Source organism: Phascolarctos cinereus, unplaced genomic scaffold (assembly GCF_003287225.1).
Source record: "Phascolarctos cinereus isolate Bilbo 61053 unplaced genomic scaffold, phaCin_HiC Scaffold_5;HRSCAF=322, whole genome shotgun sequence".
Classification (NCBI taxonomy): domain Eukaryota; kingdom Metazoa; phylum Chordata; class Mammalia; order Diprotodontia; family Phascolarctidae; genus Phascolarctos; species Phascolarctos cinereus.
In genome coordinates, this window is record NW_027555958.1 from 142762963 (window position 1) to 142784425 (window position 21463).

Sequence of the window (21463 nt, forward strand, 5' to 3'; positions counted from 1 at the left end):
CTTTCATTCTCTTTCTCACATAGTAAAGGACTGTTGAGGGCCATGTGTCTTTCACATAGTTAATTATGTATTATGTATGTAGTATTATGTACATAGTATTATGTATGTCTTGGGATAAAAATATCAAAATTTAGGATTTTAAAATAATTTTTCTCAAAACAAAATATGGCCTAAGTCAAATTGACCTCTAAATCGACCATTTTCTAAAGCATAATTGAATTTAGGATCATAAAATTTTAGAATTAGTTAGCACTTATAGATGATGGGAGTTGGGTGGTGGGGAAGCACAGAGAGGCTGAGTAACTTGCCCCAGATTACACAGCCAGTTAGTGGTCAAGCTAAGATTTTCCTAACTTTCTATTCCATACCGCTCTTACTAATATGTAAGCATTTTTTATAGTGATATAAAGTACCAGCGTTGCTACTTTTATCCTTCTATTTACATACCTGTCCAGAACCATATAAGAGCTTCATATATGAAACATCAAATTTCATATCTTCAAGGAATTGCATTCCTGAACATGATTAGTTGCTATTATCACTCACACATGTATCCCCAAAGCACCTATTTATGAGGTACTAAGTTCATTTTTCCATTATTATTAGTCATCTTCATCTTCATCATCATCATCTTCTTCTTCAGTCTCTTCAATTTTTTCAGATTCAAATAAAGCTTTCTCTTGGGCAACCTGAAAAGCCTGCTCCTCATCCACAGTGGGGTCATCCATCTCCATGATTTCTATCCTCCTGGGGTACTCTGGTTGAACAAGCGGTGGAAGTGGAGGTGTATAATTGTCTGGACTGTATTTATGACCCCAACCTATGTAAAGATTCTCAAACTTTCTGTAAACAAAAGGATGATTACCATGTAAGTTTTTAGAAAGAAAAATAAAACCTGAATGGGTTATAACAATGAACAAACATTGGAGAGGTTTACATTTCTGTAGCCCTAAACACAACTTCAGTTAGAAATGGTAGAGGTGAAATGTCCCTCAGGATCTATCCTATCAGAGGAAACTTCCTTACTATAAGTACTAAAGCTGATGGCTGTCAATATTAGTAATAATTATATCTGGAACATAAATAAAGGGCTTTTGTGAACCAAGGAAATCCCAGGAAAATTAAAACTAGATGTTAAAGATCTGTTTCAATATCTTTAATATCTAGTCTTAATTTCCCCAGGAATTTCTTGGTTCACAAAATACGATTTGTCATTTACATTTTTTGTGACTTTTAAATGTTGTTTAAAGAGATCATTTAACTAAATATTCTCATAGCTAAACTGAAAGATTCCATTAGTCTTCTCAAAGTCTTGGCTGTGTGTTGGTAAAGTCATTAGGAAAGAGTAGTAAAGGTATATGTTCTAAGTAGGGAAAAGGACATTTATTCTCCTTTTGATCATAATTCCCTTCATTTATATCTTAACTACAAGTTAAATAAATTAGCAGAGTCTTCCCTTACCCATTATAGATCCCTCATCCCATGCCAATGAAAAAAAACAAAACCCTAAATGTAAAATGATTTAAGTACTATTTAGATTTTCCTTCACTAGAAAAATAAAGTGAATAATAGAAGCAATTAACAAGAGAATTTGACAAGGTGGAGAATTTTTGGTCTCAATACATTCAGAGGATGACTGTGACAGAGAAAGGTGATTGAATTATTCTGATAATTTCCTACATTATCTGCTTTGTTTTCCTTAGGGTCTGGATATTGTGTAAAATCTTTGTAAATTATTAAGGGGTATCTTATAATGACTGTACAGCTGTCAGTACTTACTTGCCATCAGAAAAGACATATGCTCCAAGCCAAAGGTTAGATCGAAGGAATGCAATAGCATATTGAGGAATCAAATTTGAAGATAACTGGGCTGTCCAAGGAGGTATGTTCTGAATTTCTGTAAACCAAAGATAGATAAGATAGATAATTTTTACTTTTGACAGCCAAAACTGAATAGTGGAAAGAGAAGAAAAATCAAACTAAGACCATAAGTTACAGACAATTTGCTAATGCCATTGTTGGAGGGAGTTTCCATATAATTAATTTTCTATACCTAAGAAATCATAGTCCTGGCCCTCCCCAAATAATGTTTTTAACTCTTAGGCACATGTAGGATGTGCATTATGGATAGATATAACATCTCATTTTCCACAAATCTGCTAAAATACATGAGGCAAGATGAGACAGAAGCAGGAGAACAATTGCTTAAGGTCAGGAGCTATTAAATAAGAGGTCAAGTCCTATAAATGAAAGCAAAGGCCACTGACTCCAAATCTACATTAAGTAGTAAACAAAAACAAAGGAAGAATAAATATAAAAATGATGAGAAATGTGTTAGAAATCTAAAAGTCAATATTATGAATCAACCAACAAACATTTATTAAGTGCCTACTATGTGCCAGGTATTGTACTAAGATGCTGAGGATGTAAAGACAATAGTTAAACAGTTCCTATCCTTACAGAGTTTCTAGTTCCTATACTTACAGAGTTTCTATCAGGGGCGATAACGTGTATACGCACACATATATACATATACACACACAGACATATACACATATATATGTATGTGTGTATGTATATGTATATATATATATATATATACACATACACACACACACACACACACACACACATATATATATATATATACATATATATATATATACATATATATATATAATATATATATATATATATATATAATATATATATATATACATATATATATATATATATATATATATGGAGAGAGAAAGAGAGAGAGTAAATATAAGATTTGAGGGTGGGAGTGGGGGTAGGGAGGAGGGTAGCACTAACAGCCAAGGAGGGATTAGGAGAGGCTTCACGTAGGAGGTGTTGTTTGAATTGACATTTGAAGACAAGTTTGAATTCTATAGGAAGAGATGAAGGAGTGCCATTATAGGCATGAAGGACTTTACAAAGGCACAGAGACAGAAAATGGGGTAATGGTGTGTATGGAACAGCAAGAAGGCCAGTTTGCCTGGACCATGGCAAATGTGAAAAGTAGTAGCATATAACAAGCCTTGAAAAGTAGGTTGCAGCCCAGTTATGAAGAGGTTTGGACGCCAAACAGAGGAGTTTATAATTGACCTTGGAGGTAATAAGAAACCATGGGAATTTACTGAGCAGAAAATTGGCAACAGTGTAGATGATGGACTAGTAAGAAGAGAAGCTTGAGGAGGGAAAACCAATTAGGAGGCTGTTGCAATAGCATAGAGGAGAGGTTATATGGGTCTGGACTAAGGCAGTACTATGTAAAAATATGCAAACGTATTCTGTACTTTATTGAGTTGACAACCTATACCATGCATACCAAAGGTGCCACATGGGCCAATTCTCATCCCTATGAGACATTTGTGAGAACCACATCTAATACAACTTTTTCATGATTCTAACCAGTCATCAGTCAACAAAGCTTTGCTGCATTCCAATCTCCCATTGCAGCCCAGGTACCTCAGAAGAAAATAATAACTAAAAATTTATATAGTGCCTTATGGTTACTTTAAAATACTTTATACCAAGCCATGCAACTACCCTGTGAGGGAGGTGATGCAATTATTATCCATTTTTCAGGTGAAAAAACTGAATCCCAGAGAAGCTAAATAACTTGTCTAAAGTCATATAGTTAATAAGTGGCAAAAGAGGGGTTTCACATCTGGATCACCTAACTCCACATCCAGTGCTCCTTCCACTTCACCTCAAGCTATGACAGAAAAAAGGTGAGAATGCTGGCACTTTACTTTTCAAGGGCTAATATCTCTTTGTGTGTGTGTATATGCACGTGCATGTATCATATGTGTGTATTCTAGATATTTTACAGTATTTTTATAATTATGAAGCCATGTGTGTATAAAAATACCTAAATCTTCAGAGATTGGAGTCAAAAGAGGTGGCCCCGTTTCTTGTTCAATGTTATCTGACTCCTCTCTTTTTTCTTCTACTTCTTCATCTTCAACTTCTTCCTCTTCCTCTTCCTCTTCCCCTACTTCATTTTTTTGTATGGGGTTAAACCAGTTACACCGGCCCTATGGAACAAAAGTGAGAAGGCTAATAAGAATCTTCAATCTATGATAGCAGTTCTGTGATAATAATAATAATTCACAACTATTATGATACATTTTAGAATTTATCATTTCCTAATAGTAACTCTGTGAGGCAAATAGTGCAAGAATTATTATTCCCATTTTTCAGATAAGGAAACTGGAGACTCAAAGAGCTGTGACTTGCTGCTCATCACGTAACTAGTAAAAGCTGAAGCTAGAGCTCAAAGTCAGGTTCTTCGATGGGAAGCCCAATATTACTTCTGCAGCACTACAAACAAGCTTATGTTAAAACAGACCTAATTAAATTACGATAATTCTAGTAAAAATCATACTTTGAAGAGGAATGTTATTCAACTGTACAGATAACTCAAACAAAAGTAGATTGTAACTATTGTTTCTATTCTTGTTTTACAGTGATTTTCAAACCTCCTGAAGTCAAGGAATGTGTGTGTGTGTATGTGTATTTCTATATGTATGTTATCCCAAAAATCTTAGTGCAGTTTTAGTGATTAATGCTCTATATATGTATATGTGTGCATATATATATATTACATATTTACATATATATATATGTATATATGACTTTTGAGATACCCTGTATTTTTAACCATTTTATCATCAATGATCCGCATGAAGAGGTCATTAGAAATGATATAATAAGAATAAACGAGTAAATATTAAGACAATAATTTTGTAATGTGTCAAAGGTACATTCTGCTTTTGGTACCTACTGGCTTTGTGACTCTAGATAAGTTATTTAAAATCTTAGCATCCCAGTGAACTCTCCAAAAAAATGTGTTGTAGAACAGGTGCCAATCTTTGTTTGATGTAATTTCTCCATGTGGTATTCCTCATCTTGACACAGTGAAAAAGAGGGGAGAGAGAGGGAAGTGGGGGCAGAGAGAAGAAAGAAAGGAAAGGAGAAGAGGAAAGAAAGAGAAGAGAATAAATGAGAAGATATGAGAAAAGATAAGATGAGATGGGGATAGCTATAGTGAAAGCTGTAGTTTCTCACTTTTCTTTTATGTAATTCATTATCTTTTTTTGTTTTTCCTTCTGTGGGTTATGCTAAAATAATTGTAGTATGCTTTCAACGTACAACTGGCAATAATTATATGTTCTCTGACATAGTTTTTGAATACACTTGGGAATAAGTGTACCACTATGGTGAAATAGGAATGTGATTCAAAGAACAGGAACAAGATCCTAAAAATAATATGCTTCCATAAAATTAAAATATGAAAAAAAAGGTAATTTCCCAAACTCACCTAAATCCTACTTTATTTGAAGTAGTTCACAGAACACTACTAGCAAGTGGCACACTTGAGGTAGTTAGGTGGCATGATGGATCCCTATACTATCCCTGGGGTCGAGAAGAGTTAAATTCAGATTTGTCCTCAGACCTGTTAGCTGTGTGACCCTGGGCAAATAACTTCTATCTGCCTTAGTTTCCCTAACTGTAAAATGGGCATAATAATAGTATCTCTCTCAAGGAGGAAAAAAAATCAAACGAGATAATATTCATTTATTTTTAGGCAGGGTCCACAGGGTCCAGGGTCACACAGCTAGTAAGTGTCAAGTGTTTGGTCTGAGGTTGTATTTGAACTCAGGTCCTCCTGACTTCAGGGCTGGTGCTCTATCCACTGCACCACCTAGCTGCCTCTGAGATAATATTTATAAAGCACTTAGTACAATGCTTGGAACATAGCAGTTATTAACAAATGCTTATTTCCCTTCTTCCTCCACAGTTTGAAAGTTTCTAATTGATGACGTTTATTTGGCATTCTGACTTGTATTTTTAGTTGATATTTTTGTTCCTTATAAAGCGCTTTCACTAAATTGTAAACTGCTTAAGGGACTATTATCTTATACTTGTCTCCCACATAGTAGAAAGTAAATAAATAATGACTGATTGATAGATTGAGAACTGCAAGGAGCATACCTGAGGTAGAATATGTTGCACATGATGAACCCAGTTGGACAGGGATTCTACTAGCTCAGTGACTTGGATGCCTTCAAAATCAGGATTTTTCTCATAATTATCCTGTCCCCCTTCTACCTCTTCTTCCTCTTCACCTTCTTCTCCAAAATGATAGAAACCAAGAGGGCTAATGTGAGTTCCTGCTGAAATTCGAGCAATTTGTGCCCGCAAGTAATTACTCTCGTTTCCCGGAAAGGGGGGATAACTCATGATAGGAGCATCTAATCGTCCAGTGAAATATTTCTTGATGTTCCTTGCAATAACAATTTGTGCTGGTGTCACTGATGGTAACCTTACCCAAGGCCTTCCAGGCTCATTGCACACAAAGTAGGTATATTTGTTGGCACCTGTTCTGTTTTCTTCTTTTGGTATCACTTGTGGGCTCTTGTAAGAAGACTTAGGTAATTCATCTTCCTCATCTTCATCTGCCTCACTTTCTTCAATGTTATCTTCCTCTTCTATCTCCTCTTCATCTTCCCCTTCACGGAATTCCACTTCAGCCACAATGTAATTCATCTCTAGACCCAAGATTTTCCCCCAGAAGCGGCATGTGTGTATTGGTTGTGTGTCAGTGAGCTGTTTGAGGGCAAGAAAAATGCGGTAGGTTTCATCTGTACTCAACCCAACTCCGGCTTGTTCAAAATAGAAAGCTGATTCCATTATATTTGGAAAAGGGGTTTCTGCCTTAAGAGAGAAATACATTAGAATGTCAAATACAAGCAGGGGTGTTGCAAAACTTAAATGGGGTAATGGATGTTGCAAACCTTAAAGTGTTATATGAATGTCAGTTATTATTATTACTATTAATTATTGTCATTATTATTATCATGCAGGCACCAGTCCTCCAGTCTGGTAATAGCTTCATTCCTTGAGCCTTTTACTGCATTTCTGATGAACTCAAGCAGTGTTTATCGAGCAATACAGGAGTATGCTAATAAATGTTTAACAAGGCTCTCTAGGGGGAAAATGTATGCACGCACATTTTTCAATTTAGTCTATATTATTAACACTTTCTTAAGTCTAGAAAATCAACAAAACTATAAATCAAGCCCTGATTTATAGCAATTGTCTATTTCTAAGGTAATATTCTCACACTGAAAATTTATCATCTCTCACAAGCCAATAGAACTAGCTCCTGCACACCACTGAACACAAGAATCTATTTATATTCCTTTCTTCACCTGCATTCCCTTGAATGCTTTACTAATTCTGATCACAGTACCTTTGTTCATGTTATTGCTCACACCCACAATACTGTTCCACCAACCTCGCAGTCAGTTTATCTTCTCAATTCTTTTGAGACCCAGCTGAATATCATCCTGTAGGGATGAGTCCCTGGCTCAGTAACATCTTTATCACTTCTTTATTTTACATTCTCTTTTATTACTAACATATGAGGCTTTTATCCTATCATCTTATACTTACTTTACTATTTCAAGGATTTCTGACTTCTTATAGGTATTCCCTTGCAGGGACACAGATCACAACTCTTGTATACTCAAGTAATAGTCTTTGTGAGTGGCTGTGGCATAAAAATTCATCAATTTGTGACTAAGTTGATGAGCCTTTCTATACTTATGGATTGGTCCTCAGATGACAGACCCAGATGTACCATCTTACATCGTATTTGGACTGGACCTGTGATTTCATGGCTATCGAGAAGTCCTGGTAAGGAACTTCCTCTACCAATAAACATTTTGTATTTATTGACCCATTAATAAATAAATCATACCAGACTAACTTCATTTCCTTCTTTTACAAGACTTAGAGGAATATCATAGACACAGCACATCTAGATTTCAAGAAAGCATTTGAAAAACTCTCTCTCATTGTCGGGCATGGTGCCATACACTTGTGTCATAATCCTTGCTTCTAAGGGAGGCTGAAGCTGATGAATCATTTTAAGTTGGGGGTTCTGAGCTGCAGTAGGGCTAAAGCTGATCAGGTGTCTTCAATAAGTCTGACACCAATATGGTGAGTCCCTGGGAGTGTCAGGCCACCAGGCTGTTTAGAAGGGGCAAACTGGTTCAGGTTGGAAAAACAACACAAGTTAAAGCTTCCATACTGACCAGCAGGTCCTGCATTTCTAGCCTAGGGGAAATAGAGAGAGAGAGAGAGAGAGAGAGAGAGAGAGAGAGAGAGAGAGAGAGAGAGAGAGAGAGAGAGAGAGAGAGAGAGACAGAGACAGAGACAGAGAGACAGAGAGACAAAGAGAGAGAGACAGAGGCAGACAGAGAGACAGAGAAGGAAGAAAGAGAAAAAGAAATAGAAGAAGGAAGAAAGAGAAGGAAGAAAATAAAAAAAAAACAAAAAAGAGAATAGATAATCTCCCTTGTTAACTAGTAGAAAAGATGTGAACTAAATGAACATACAATTAATTACGAAAGAACTAATTGAATGACTGGATTCATGCAGAGAGTAGTCAGTAAAGGCTTGATTATAACTTGGAGGGAGATCACAAGTGGAATATCTATCTTTGGTCCTGTTCTGTTCTTTCTTTTTATCATAGCCTTGGGTAATGATATCAAATTTATAGGCTACATGTAGCTGGGATGAATACCCAAAATATTGGATGAAAATCAGGAGGCAAAAAGATCTCAATAGGCTAGAATCATGGGATGAATCTAAGAAAATGAAATTTAACAAGTATAATGTCCTACCTGTGGGCCCATAAAAATGTACTAGTGAGTTACATGGGAGACAACAGTTTATCTGAAAAAGGCCTGAGTTTTTGTTCATGGGCTACAAACTTAAAGTGTGCCAGCTTTCAAAAAGAGAGTGTGCAATATGGTAGCCAAAAATGCTAACATGATCATAGGTTATGTTAAGAGATTCCTAAGGTTCAGAATGAGGGATGTGATGTTTCCACTGTTCTCTATCTTGATCTGACTGCATCTAGGACATTGTACTAAGTTCTAGGTGCCACATTTTAGGAAGGACATTGTTAAGCTGATGAGCATCCTGAGGAGGGTGACCAGGATGATAAGGACTGGGACTATACCATGTTTAAAATAAGAAGCATTTATCAATTGTCTAGGAGCAACTAGGTGGCACAGTAGATAGAATGCTAGGCCTGGAGTCAGAACGTCTCATCTTCCTGAGTTCAAATCTGGCCTCAGACACTTCACAGCTATGTGACCCTGGGCAAGTCACTTAACCCTGTTTGCCTCAGTTTCCTCATCTGTAAAGTAGGCTAGAGAAGGAAAGGGCAAACCACTCCAATATCTTTGAAAGAAAACCCCAAATGGGGTCATGAAGAGTCGGACATGACTGAACAACAAATTAAGTGTCTGTTGTGTACTATTCACTAGGAACACAAAGACAAAAAGAAAAACAACTTTTAGTCATAAGAGTTTACTTTCTACATGGGGGAGGGCAATATGTACACAAACTAGTAATATAAAATACATACAAAGTAAATAAAAATTCATATGGAGTCTGTGGGGGAAGGGGTCAAGAGCTCTGCCACCTGCAAGGATCAGGAAAGGATTCCTACAGGCATGATTTTTTATACTTCATAAGGGTGTAATTACATTAAGATGTAATTTTTCACATTTCATGTAGCAGGTGGCACTTGTTCGGAGCCTGTGACAAAGTCAGGGATCGTAAGGAACAGAGGAGAAAAGGGAGTGCATTCCAGGCACTTGAAACAGTTTTTGAAAAGGAACAGAGTTGGAGAATTGAACAGGGCATATACAGAACAAGTAGCCTTCTTTGGCTTAGAATGATTGATTGATTGTTGCCCTTCATTCTCGTAGAGGACCAAAATAGCATCATTACATTAGAGTCAAGTTACAGTATGTATGACTGTGGCCAGTCAGAACAATATGAGTTCAGAGGGCTCTACCTAGCACAGGTCGGGCACAAATAGTCCATGTGAACAGTGGTAGGCTAATTGTCCTCTGGTATTTCAAGAGCTGTCATATGGAAGAGATACTAGGCTTGTTTTGCTTGGCTCCAGAGAGCAGAACTGATTGCTATCTATGGAAGTTGAGGAGGGGCAGATTTAGGCTTGTTGTTTCAAATAGCTTCCTAGCAATTAGAACTATCTAAAAGTAGGATGGGCTGCCTTGGGAGGCAGTGGGTTCCTCCTCACTGGAGGTCTTCAAGCAGAGGCTATCACTTTTGGGGACCATTGTAATGATAATTCCCATTAAGGTGTTGGTTGGACTAGGCCTCTGAGAATCTATAATTCTATGACTACTTTTTGGATTCAGTCATGCATCTACTACCAAATCTGCAACTACATTAATGGTTATTCCTTTTTTGTGTCCTTCAAAGCACTAGAAAGCATTCTATAAGTCATTAATGAATAAGGGAATGAAAATTATCATCAGATCAAGTCAAGCATCCAAAGTCCTCCAAAATTGGACACCATTTTACCTAATATGGCTTTGTACTCTTTCTATTCCAAGTAAGCCTGTCTCTTTATACTCTCCCTTGCCCCTCCAATGCTTGTGCCCTGCATACACACACACACACACACACACACATACACATAGAGAGAGGAGACAAAGGAAGTAATAATAGTATTGAGATTTGAAGATTGCCAACAAATAAACATCCCAATAGCATGGTTTAATGGAAAGAACATTGGAACCTTCTCCAAAGACATAGTAATGGACTGATTCAATTTCTAGTGTTGCCATATACTAGTCATATGAACTTAACTCAGTAATAACCTTCATCTCAATTTCTTTACCTGTATAATGAGGATAATAATATTTCCTATTGCAATGAATTGTAATGAAGATTTAATATGATACAATATATGAAAGTACTTTGTAATTTCTAATGTAATATAAATATAAAGTTTTATTGTTACATGAAAGGCAGCATAGCATAATGGATAAAAAAAAAAACCTTGTAGTCAGGAAGACCTGGATTCAAGTCCTCTCTCTGATAAATATTACCTATGTGAGCCTGAGTAAATTGCTTAACTTCTCAGTATCCCATCCAGTTTTCTCAAACTATAAATCACAGACAAGGCACAGGGGAATTAAACAGAGGTTCCTAGTACCAATGGAATCACAAATCCGTCTTCTTTTCTCCCACTAAAATATATATTATATGCAAATATGCTAACCAGAACTTCACCACTGAGAATTTATATATAAGATTAGTTCATCTTGAATCCTCCAAGGATATTTATTTTGTAACACCCCAAAAGAACATTCGAATATATGCTGCCTCATTTAGAAAGCAAGTCTTTGGCATCGATACTTCAAGATATTTTATAGCTGATAAAGAGAATTACAGATACTTAAATATGGTTCTTAAAAGAAATCTTAGTGTACATTTAATATGAGAATATTAAAGTGTTTAATCAGAAATTAAGTAAGTATTTTGGTGGATTGTTATTAAAGAAGAGTATGAAGAATTATGAATTATCTGACTCAGGGGATTCTAATCTTTTTTTGTGTCATGAACTCCTTTGTCGGTCTGGTGAAGTCTATGAACCAACCTCTTCTCAGAATCATGTTTTTAAATAACTGAAGGAAATTATGGATTTTTATGAGAAGTTAGAGAAAATAAATATATATTTTCCCCATTCAAATTCATGGACTCCCTGAAATCTATCCATAGGCATCTTGCCTTCTGTAGACCTCTTACTCCCCGGTTAAAAATCCCTAATCTAAATAAAGATTCAAATTAGCCACAAGGCCAGGAACATAAATGACATTTTTATTCTTCTAGGATAGCATCTGCTTAAACTAGCAAATTTATAAACAGATAGGCTCAAGATGGCATCTAAGAATAGTCTCATTGAAGCTTACTACGGAAGCATCTGGGAAATAGAATAATAAGTGCATGCTACATACACAGGCAGCGAGGAAATAGAATAATGGAAATTATTTGGAAATTTGCACATCAGAAATTTCTGAGTTACTACAACACATATTCAATAATTAGAGTATACTATCCTTACCTCTCATACTAGCTTACTCTGATCTGTGAAGAATCGTTCACAGATTCTCATAGCATGTAAAAGAAGGATCTCATTTTTCCACTGTCTTGTCAGCCCTTCCTAAATCATCTCACATTCTCATCTCTTAACAACTTGTGTAGAAAAAATATATATAAGAGTAATATAAGCAGGCCAGTCTAGGTAAGGATTCAAAGGAAGCCCAAGTAAAGGCAGTCATTTAAAGACAGCCTTTTTTTTTTTTTTTTGCTTTTAGGCAATTGAGGTTAAGTGACTTGCCCCAGGTCACACAGCTAGGAAATGTCAAGTGTTCAGTCTGAGGACAGATTTGAACTCAGGTCCTCCTGACTTCAGGGCCAGTGCTCTATCCACTGCACCACCTAGCTGCCCCCTAAAGACAGACTTTCAACTGTTCTACATTTGTTCATACAATAAACATTTATTAAGCATCAACTAAAATAATAACATTTACATAACACTTTTATACTTTATGAAGTACTTTCATAATGTCTCATTCCCTTATTTGATCTCTTCAATAACCCTATAAATAGGTAGCATAAGTATCATGTCTATTTTCTAAATAAAGAAAATAAAAAAAGAAAAGAAAGACTAATTGACTGACTTGTACAAGATTACATAGTTAGCAGGTAGAAGAACCTAGGCTCAAATCCATCACATTTAGGTTTCTTCCATTATACTATTACTGGGCCTGGAGTGAGGAGGACCTGAATTCAAATCCAGCCTCAGACACTGGGGCAAGTCACTTAATATTGTTTGCCTCAATTTCCTCATCTGTAACATGAGCTAGAGAAGGAAATGACAAACCACACCAGGATCTTTGCCAAGAAAACCCCAACATGGGGTCATGAAGAGTTGGACAAGATTGAAACGGCTGAAAAACAACAACCTCTCTGTAGTAGGTTATATGATTGATGTATTTTTACATAAAATGACCAAAATATTGTCCCTGCCACAGGGGTAGGAACTGGACCTCTGATTTCATTGATATAGAGATCTCCTAGATAAGAAATCTCTCTCTCTATGAATAATTTGGTACTTCCTTTCCAGCTTATAGTCTTACAGAGTTACAGTACCATGGAGCGCTGAAAGGTTAAATCACTTGCCCAGGATCATGCAGTCAGTGGGTTTCCTGGCTTCAAGGCCAGCTCTTTATTTACTATATCATGCTGCTTCTCTCCTCTGCCACAAAATACTTTAAAAATACATTTAAGTAGATAAGGCAACAATATAAGGAGACTCTAGAAAATCTAAAATGTTAAAGTACAACTTTACAAATTTGATGGAGATGGGGTGCTTGAGCTTGGACCCCATTATCTCTCCCTTATCTCTCCCCAGGCCAAAGATCCTGTCTTTAGCAATAACTCATGAGTGGACCCAGTGCAGCAAACTATCTCTCCTTGCTACAGGAACAAGCTGAGCTCTGTAGAATTTCCCTAGTATGAACAGGACTATCTTGTACCAGCAGAACTATCATGTACTGATTCTCACAGTTACTATATATAAAAGCCAAAGATCAAGTCATAGATGTCAAGTCCCAAGGCTATCTTGTTACAGACATAGATGTACATTGCTGGTGGAGCTGTGAAATGATCCAACCATTTTGGAGAACAATTTGGAACTATGCCCAAAGGGCTACAAAAATGTGCATACCCTTTGATCCAGCAACAGCACTTCTAGGGCTATATCCCAAAGAGATCAAACAAATGGGAAAAGGACCCACATGTACAAAAATATACATAGCAGGTCTTTTTGTGGTGGCAAAGAATTGGAAATTGAGAGGATACCCATCAATTGGGGAACAGCTGAGCAAGTTGTGGTATATGAATGTAATGGAATACTATTGTGCTATAAGAAATTATGAACAGTCTAACTTCAGAAAAACCTGGAAAGACTTACATGGTCTGATGCTGAGTGAAGTGAGCAGAACCAGGAGGACTTTGTACACAATAACAGCCACGTTATGCAATAACTAAGATTGTTAAACTGAACCTTTCTCAGCATTATGAGGATCTAAGACATTTCCAGAGGCCTCGGGATGGATGATGCTGTTCACATCCAAAGAAAGACCTATGGAAGTCGAATCACTATCACTTATTTTTACCTTCTGTTGAGTTTTGTTTCATCTTTCTGATGGTTCCTTGTATTGGTTTTAATTTTTACTTACAAATTCACTAATGTGAAAATATGTTTAATGGGAATGTAAATGTAAAGCCTATATCAGACTGTGCACCGTCTTGGGGAGGGTGGGGGGGAGGAAAAGGGAGAAAAATTTTCAACTCAAAAGCATATGGAAAAAATAAAAATTTAAATTTGAAAATAAATAAATAAATAAGCAAAGAAATAAATACAGACATAGATGTACAGACATACAGAACCTTAGAAGTCCCCCCCACCCCTCCAGGCAATGCCAGTAATGAATGACATCTGAGCCCAAGGTACAGAAACTGTATGTTCACCACCTAATTAGCATACTTGGCACACACTCACTGAACTTTTTCTATATAAGCTTTAGCATCGCTCCTGTTAGGTTGCAAGTTCCCTAAAGGAGCTCAGCCTGCCTTTATTTGTGTTATAATAAACTTTTTGCCACTTGACTGGAAGACTACTTGAGTCTGTGAATTCTTTCCAGACAACTCTGCCCTGAACCTTGGTATTTTGGGGTCCCTGCACTCCTAAAACTGCATCAATGGGAAATCTAAAGCAAAGGAATGATTAGTGTTTAGGTTAATTAATTAATTAATGATTAGGTAAGACAAGTTGGAAAATGTTACTTGAAGAACACTTGACAAAGACAAAGGTAAAAATAGTTCATAGAGAACTATGAAATCAGAAGGTATGAATTTTAAATTTAAAAAAATTGACCATAGTGACTTACTATTTCATCTTCCTGTTCTTGATCACCTTCTAAATTTCCTTGGAGAAAAAGTGCTTTTTGCTTCTCTGCTAGTTCATATGCCAAAGGTACCTCATGTTCATCTTGGAGTGTGTCCAGTTTCTTATTAAAGTGAGCCTTTTTCACATCTTGACTGATATTTTCAATGATGTCAACGACATTTTCAGGACGTTGATCTAAAATTCTAGTCAGTATCTCACAAAAATGATCGTAACTACCCAAACAGAGAAAATTCCAGAAAAGGGCATTAGACTTTCTAAGTGTAGCAAATAAAACTGATGAAAATGCAAAGACTCAGGCACCCAAGAAGCCTGAAAACTTTCAGGCTTACTGAGATATTAATTGCTTATACACTGACGACACCTTCTGTCTCCTCAGAAAGTCGCTGGCACTTTCAGAGGGAGAAGGCACCTTAACATAGGTGCCACAGGGTTCTTTCCTGGGCCTTCTTCACTTCTTCCTCTATATTACTTCATTTGGTTTTCTCATCAGCTACTTATCCTGCTCCAATTTCATCAGCTCTCATGGATTTAATTACCATCTCTATACTGATGATTCTCAAATCTACTTATTCTGCTCCAGTCTCTCTGCTGACCTCCAATCTCATCCCATCTCCAATTGCCATTCATCTCAAGCTGGATGTCCAGCAATATTTTAAACTCAACATATTGAAAACTCACCCCTCCTATCTTCCCTATTACTGCAGATGGCAACACCATCCTTCCAGTCCCCCAGGCTCATAACTTTAATAACAATTTTTTGAGAGTTTCTTTAGTATGAATCTGTTCTTCAAGGAATGATTACCTCAACATTGACTGACAAAATTGAGTATCTTAACCTGCAGGTGTGAGAATTTAACCCTAGACCTGAGATCATCTGAAAAAGGTGTCACTCAATAGGTCCAGAACTATCTGCCTTCTCTTTGATACCATATCATAACTACTATACATCATCTTAGATCCTTTGCTCTAGCCAAAAAAGTCTGCTCTCCATCACCGCTATTCAACTTGATAATTTTCTGCCTTTAAATCTCCCTTAGCTATTTCTAATTCTCCTTATAGTATCTATAATATTGCCTTCCACGATATGGCTTAAGATTCACTTCTTTCCAGAGTGTTTCCCTGATTTACGTCTCTTGGTTCTACCAATAGATCACCAGGCCAACTGTATCCTTGAATCTCTTGCTCACTTGTCCTATTGTTGTTCACATCTCGACAACTTCCAACCTTGGTTTACTTCTACTATTGCTTTCCCTATTACCTGACTGCTGCTGCTCACCATCTAAAGAAGTCAAACAACCATACTAATTAAGTCCACTTAAATTTTGTGTTATTTATCTCACTTTGTCATCCTCTTCCTTCTGATCAGAGGACCTACTTGTTTAACCACTCCTCCATTTCCTTTGTTGGGTCCTTATCCATGCCCAAGTCTTTAACCAAGGGTGATCAGCAAGGTTTTTTCCTAGATCCTCTTCTCTTTCTACATTCTATTTCTTGGTGACCTCATTAATACCCATTGGTTCAATAATCATCTGTATTCAGGTGACTCCCAAATATACATATCCAATCTTTCATACCTCTCATCTTTTGTACTCATTCACTTGCCTGGTCTTGGCTGTTTTACCTTCACAATATCTTTCCCATTTCTCCCCTTCTTTGCAATCACAACCAAGTGCACTAGTTCAGGTTCTTATCGATAATTGCTTGGATTATGGCAATAGCTTCTTATTTGGTCTCCCTATATCTAATGTCTCCCTTCTTTGATCCATCCTCCATACAGCAGCCAAAGTGACATTCTTAATGCACAGGTCTGGCCATGTTACTCCTGTACTCAAAAGTGATAATTGCTTTAGAATAAAATATGAATTCTTCTGTTTGGTATTTAAAGCCTTCCACAGTCTGGCTCCCACCTACCTTTCCATTGTTATTACCTATTACTCTCGTTCACATATTCTATAGCCAAACTGCCATACTATAAATTCCTTATATGTAATATTCTATTTCTTTCCTGAATGCTTTTGTCCATCCCATTGTTTGCATGCTCTTGCTTTTTATCTTAGCCTCTCAGAAGCCCTAGCTTCTTTTTTAGGCTCAGATCAGGTGTCAATTCCTACATGAAAACTTTCCTGTTCCCTTGAGTTGTTCTTGAGTGTTCTTTCCTGAAATTATATATTTTTAAAATATACTTTACATTTATGAATGTTTACATGTTGTATATCTTCTCTTTAGCATTCAAAGCCCTTCATAATCTAGCCCCTCCCCTCCCTTTTTTAGCCTCTTTTCACCTTCCACTTCCATCCAGTACTCACTGTGCCTCAAACAAGACACTCCACCTCTCAGTTCCAGGCATTTTCACTTAACTATCCCCCATGCCTGCAATGCTCTCCCTCATCTCTGCTTTCTGGCTTCAAGTCCCAGCTAAAATCCTACCTTCTACAGAAAGCCTTTCCCTATCCCTTAATTTTAGTGCCTTTCCTCTGTTAATTATCTCCTATTTGTTCTGTATACAGCTTGTTTTTACATAGTTGTTTGCATGTTGTCTGCCCCATTAGATTTCCTCAATGACAATGACTGACTTTTGTCTTTCTTTGAATCTCCAGTACTTAGAAAATGCCTGGCACATAATAGGTGCTTAATAAATGCTTACTGACTACATACACACACACACACACACACACACACACACATGTATGTATGTATGCATATACACGCATATATAGAGACCAAATATATATTTCACACACATCTAGATGTATGTCTGTCTATATGTGTGTCACATACATACATACATACATACATACATATATATATATATATATTTCATATGAATTCTCCTCAAATGAACTGTCAAATTTTCTAAGGCAGAGATGTTTTATTTTGTACAAATCCACTTCCTTAATATACTTCTACACAAAGTATGGTAAGGACCATATTGCTTATTCATGAATTACTTTCCTATTTATGCTGGTTACTATTATGCTTTGGGATATTTATATTAATGAACTTTTTAAAATCAAGAAAAGAGTTTGCATATCTTGAATAGGTATCAAGAGTAAAAAGCACATTATTCTCATATACAAGGGACACCAATAGGAAAGGTGAGTTTTCATTAATCTATAATTACTTAAATAACCACTATGTACTAAACACTGTACTAGGCACTGGGATTCAAAGACAAAAATGAAACAAACTCTAACTTCAAAGAGTTTATATTCCATTGATTTTCATGTTCCATAGATTTACATATGTTGGATACTATCCTCAGCATTGTATAAGTAGTACTCACTTTTTGGGGATAATTTTTGCATATAAAAACTGGCATCATTTTTATTCATGTTTATCAAGATGCTTATTTTGAGGCTATGCTTAAATTTTCTTTTAATGTGAATGATGCCCCTTCTACATCATTGGCCAGTCTCCAATTCTGGCTTTTTCCTGTTTCCTGGAATAGATAGATGCTTTTATGACCAGGAGAATTGTTTTGTTTTGTTTTTTACTCTTTATCAAAATCTATGGAAAAGGAAAACTAGTGATAATTAATAAGAAAAGTAATTCTCTAGCCTAAACAAATTCTAGCTTTAAATAATTAAGTAGAAGTAATATTTTAACTATTTTACCCTATTTTTGGGTTTGTGAAAATATAGAATATTCTTTAAATAGAAACAAAATGGGCTATTTTACTACTACTGTCTCTGATATTTAAGTAGACAGATTCAATTCACTACATATGAAAAACAACCAGGCATTCAACAAAATGTTTGTTGATTGATAGGCATAATTGAGAACCATTAATTTATGGAAAGAAATGTTATTACTATGTGCCTAGGCTTCATCAAACTACTAGCCAGATCACCATTTAACACATCCTGGGCTTCCAGTCTTTTGTCACTTTCTTTACTAATATGACTCTTGTGAAGACACACACCCATACATACACACCCAATTACTTAGTTAAATCCCTCTTTCATCACTCAATATCGTTTCTATGTATCTAAGACTCACAGATTTAGGCCAGACTTGCTACTTTTCTTCAGCAGATATGCCTTAGCATTCTGGGCAGCAATCTCTAGTTTACTAGGTGCAGCAGGTTCAGGTGCACCCTTTTGCGTCAGGCCAAGTTCTAGCTGATTGAGATCAGAATTACTGTTGGATTCATCATGATGAAAACTGTCTGCATCTGCTTGTTCTTCTGGTGGATTGATGTTCTGATTCAGGTCCTGGGGAAGATGCTGGGGTTGTTGGGAAAGGTAAGAGGAGGATTCCTCTGATCCAGTTAAGTGGAGAGTTGCTTCCCTTTCATAAGGAACTTGTTCTGAACAGCTAGGATGAGGCTCCCCAGCCACAGAAATTGCATGACTGTCCTGTTCAGGTGTGATAGGTGAAGTAAGGCCCTGTGGACCTGGCCTCAGCTGAGGACCTTCTGAACTTGGTTCTGAAGGGGCAGGGCTAACTGCAGCGTCTGCTGAGGGTGCTCCAGAGGCTCTCTCTCCAGATCCGGGGCTCTGAGGCGGGGTACCATCCCTGGACAGGGGCTCGGGTGCCGACTCCCTTTCCTCCTTAAGGGAGTCAGCTACTTCGGGTTCGGGGTCCTGGGAAGAAGAAGGTGGAGCAACTTCCCCAGGCTGCCAGCCTTCCCTGGCTCCCCCCTCCTCTTGTTTTTCCTGCTTATCTTCCTCTTGGGATTCCTCGGGCTTGGGGGAGGCAAAGACTTCCATGGCTTTTGCGAGAGACGATAGATGTGGACTTGTGGGTACTGTCTTTGTATGAAGGGGTGCTCGCGGGGCGCGAGGACAAGGGGCGCCAGATCTGCTCCAGGGACTCGGGTGGCTTGGGGACCCGTTTCCATAGCAACCTCCGAGGAGGAGGGGCGGGCCGTCTCTAAGGTAAACACAGCGTAGTTTTGCTTAGACTGATAAATGTATAGGGATGGGGAGTGGCCTGGGGAACTGCAGTAATGATTTGATCGTGGTCCTGCCCTTCTCGCCAAATCAGCCAACAGTGTATCTTAAATAACAAATAGGTCCCTCCCAGAAGAAAGATGACTGGGCTGTGTCTTTTGGGAGACATAACTGGTGCATCCATACCAACTTTGTTGGGTAGATGGATGTAGATGGAGGACTTACCTGCACTTGTAAAGGCTTGAGTCTAGACAAGAGGTGGTTAGTTTCAGCTGTGCTATCGCCATCGTATTTCGACTGAACAGACCATAAAATTTATTGACTGCCCCTTATTGACTGCACAGCTGCTTGGTTGTAGATGGAAGAGGGGAGAGTGTGGAAAAGTTAGCAACGGGATAAATAAAGTATGGCTCCTTAATTGCATCCCCATCTCCACAGAGATTAACTCTCAAAAGTCTCTGGGTTTTTGGGTGGAAGTTAGGGGACAGTTTCCTAGTTTGACAACTGAAACTTCTGTAAGATATTTCACGCTTTGCCATTCCTCATTCAACACTCACTTATTAAGCTATTATGTGCAGAAAGCATTGTGTTGGGGAAGGAGGAGAGGGGAGAGAGGAAGATGAAAAGTTCAAGTGATCCCATTTCAACCCATCTCCAGAGATTTCCTCCTCTATCATTTCCATTCTCCCAGTAACCTTCAATATCTCCCTTTCTAGTGACTGCTTCCTTACTGCCTAAAACATGCTCATATCGATCCCATTCTCAAAACACCCTCACTTGATCCACACATCCACACTAGCTATCATCCTACATATCTCCTCCCTTCTATGAGAGATCTCCCATAACTCCTTGAGAAGGCCATTTAAAATTGGTGCCTCTATTTCATTTCCTCTTACTCTCTTTTTAATTCTCAGTGGCCTGGCTTCCAACATCATCATTCATCTGAAATTATATTCTCCAAAGTTGCCAATGATCAATTTGCCAAATCTAATTGCTTTTTCTTAGTTTTCCTCCTTATTGATGCCAGCAGCCTCATATATTGTTTATCAGCCTCTTCTCCTTGATATTTTGTCCCTGTACATTGTCATGAAAGTGCTCTCTCCCGGTTCTTTTCCTACTTGCTTGATTGCTCCTTCTCAGTTTCCTTTGCTGGGTCTTCATCTGAGTCACTTCCATTAACTGGATTTTTCTAAGTCTTTGTATGGGATCTGCTTTTCTTCTCCTTAGTCTATACTATTTTTCTTGGTTGTCTCAAAACTCCCCATGACTCAGTTATCATCTCTCAGATCTACTTATCCACCCTCACTTCTTTTGCATCTCCAACTACCTATTAGATATCTCAAAATGATGTCCTATAGAAATCTTAAACTCAACATGTCCAAAATGGAACTCATTATCTTTCTCCCCAAGCACTCTCCTTTTCCTAACTTCCCTATTATGGTTGAGAGTATCACTATCCTTACAATCATCCAGACCGACAAACTAGCTGTCACCCTCAAATCTTCCTCCTGTCCACTCTCCAGTCTCTTGCCAAGTCCTGTCATTTTTTTACCTTTGAAATATCTCTGGTATATTACCACCTTCTCTTCCCTGACACTGTCCCTACCCTATTATAGGCTCTCATTACCTCATGCCTGGACTATCACAATAGGCTTCTGGCTTGTCTCCCTGCCTCAAGTTT

General features: G+C 37.5%; 1 protein-coding gene across 1 annotated transcript; it reads right to left on the minus strand.

Moving 5' to 3' along the window:
- Nucleotides 1-438: 438 nt before the first annotated feature.
- On the minus strand, nt 439-19704 carry RSPH4A (radial spoke head component 4A). Its single transcript, XM_020971628.2, has 6 exons — nt 18887-19704; nt 14868-15099; nt 6007-6729; nt 3881-4046; nt 1780-1897; nt 439-843 (listed from the first exon to the last, which is right to left on the minus strand). Exons 1-6 carry the CDS (start codon nt 19597-19599, stop codon nt 603-605), a joined length of 2193 nt encoding a protein of 730 aa, XP_020827287.1. The 5' UTR covers nt 19600-19704; the 3' UTR covers nt 439-602.
- Nucleotides 19705-21463: the final 1759 nt, after the last annotated feature.

Coding starts and splice junctions, on each gene's coding strand:
- RSPH4A (XM_020971628.2), bottom strand. CDS start 19,599: ATGGAAGTCTTTGCCTCCCCCAAGCCCGAGGAATCCCAAGAGGAAGAT. Junction 4,047..6,006: donor TGCAACATATTCTACCTCAG/GTATGCTCCTTG, acceptor TTTGTTCCATAG/GGCCGGTGTAACTGGTTTAA. Junction 844..1,779: donor TATGTCTTTTCTGATGGCAA/GTAAGTACTGAC, acceptor TTTTGTTTACAG/AAAGTTTGAGAATCTTTACA.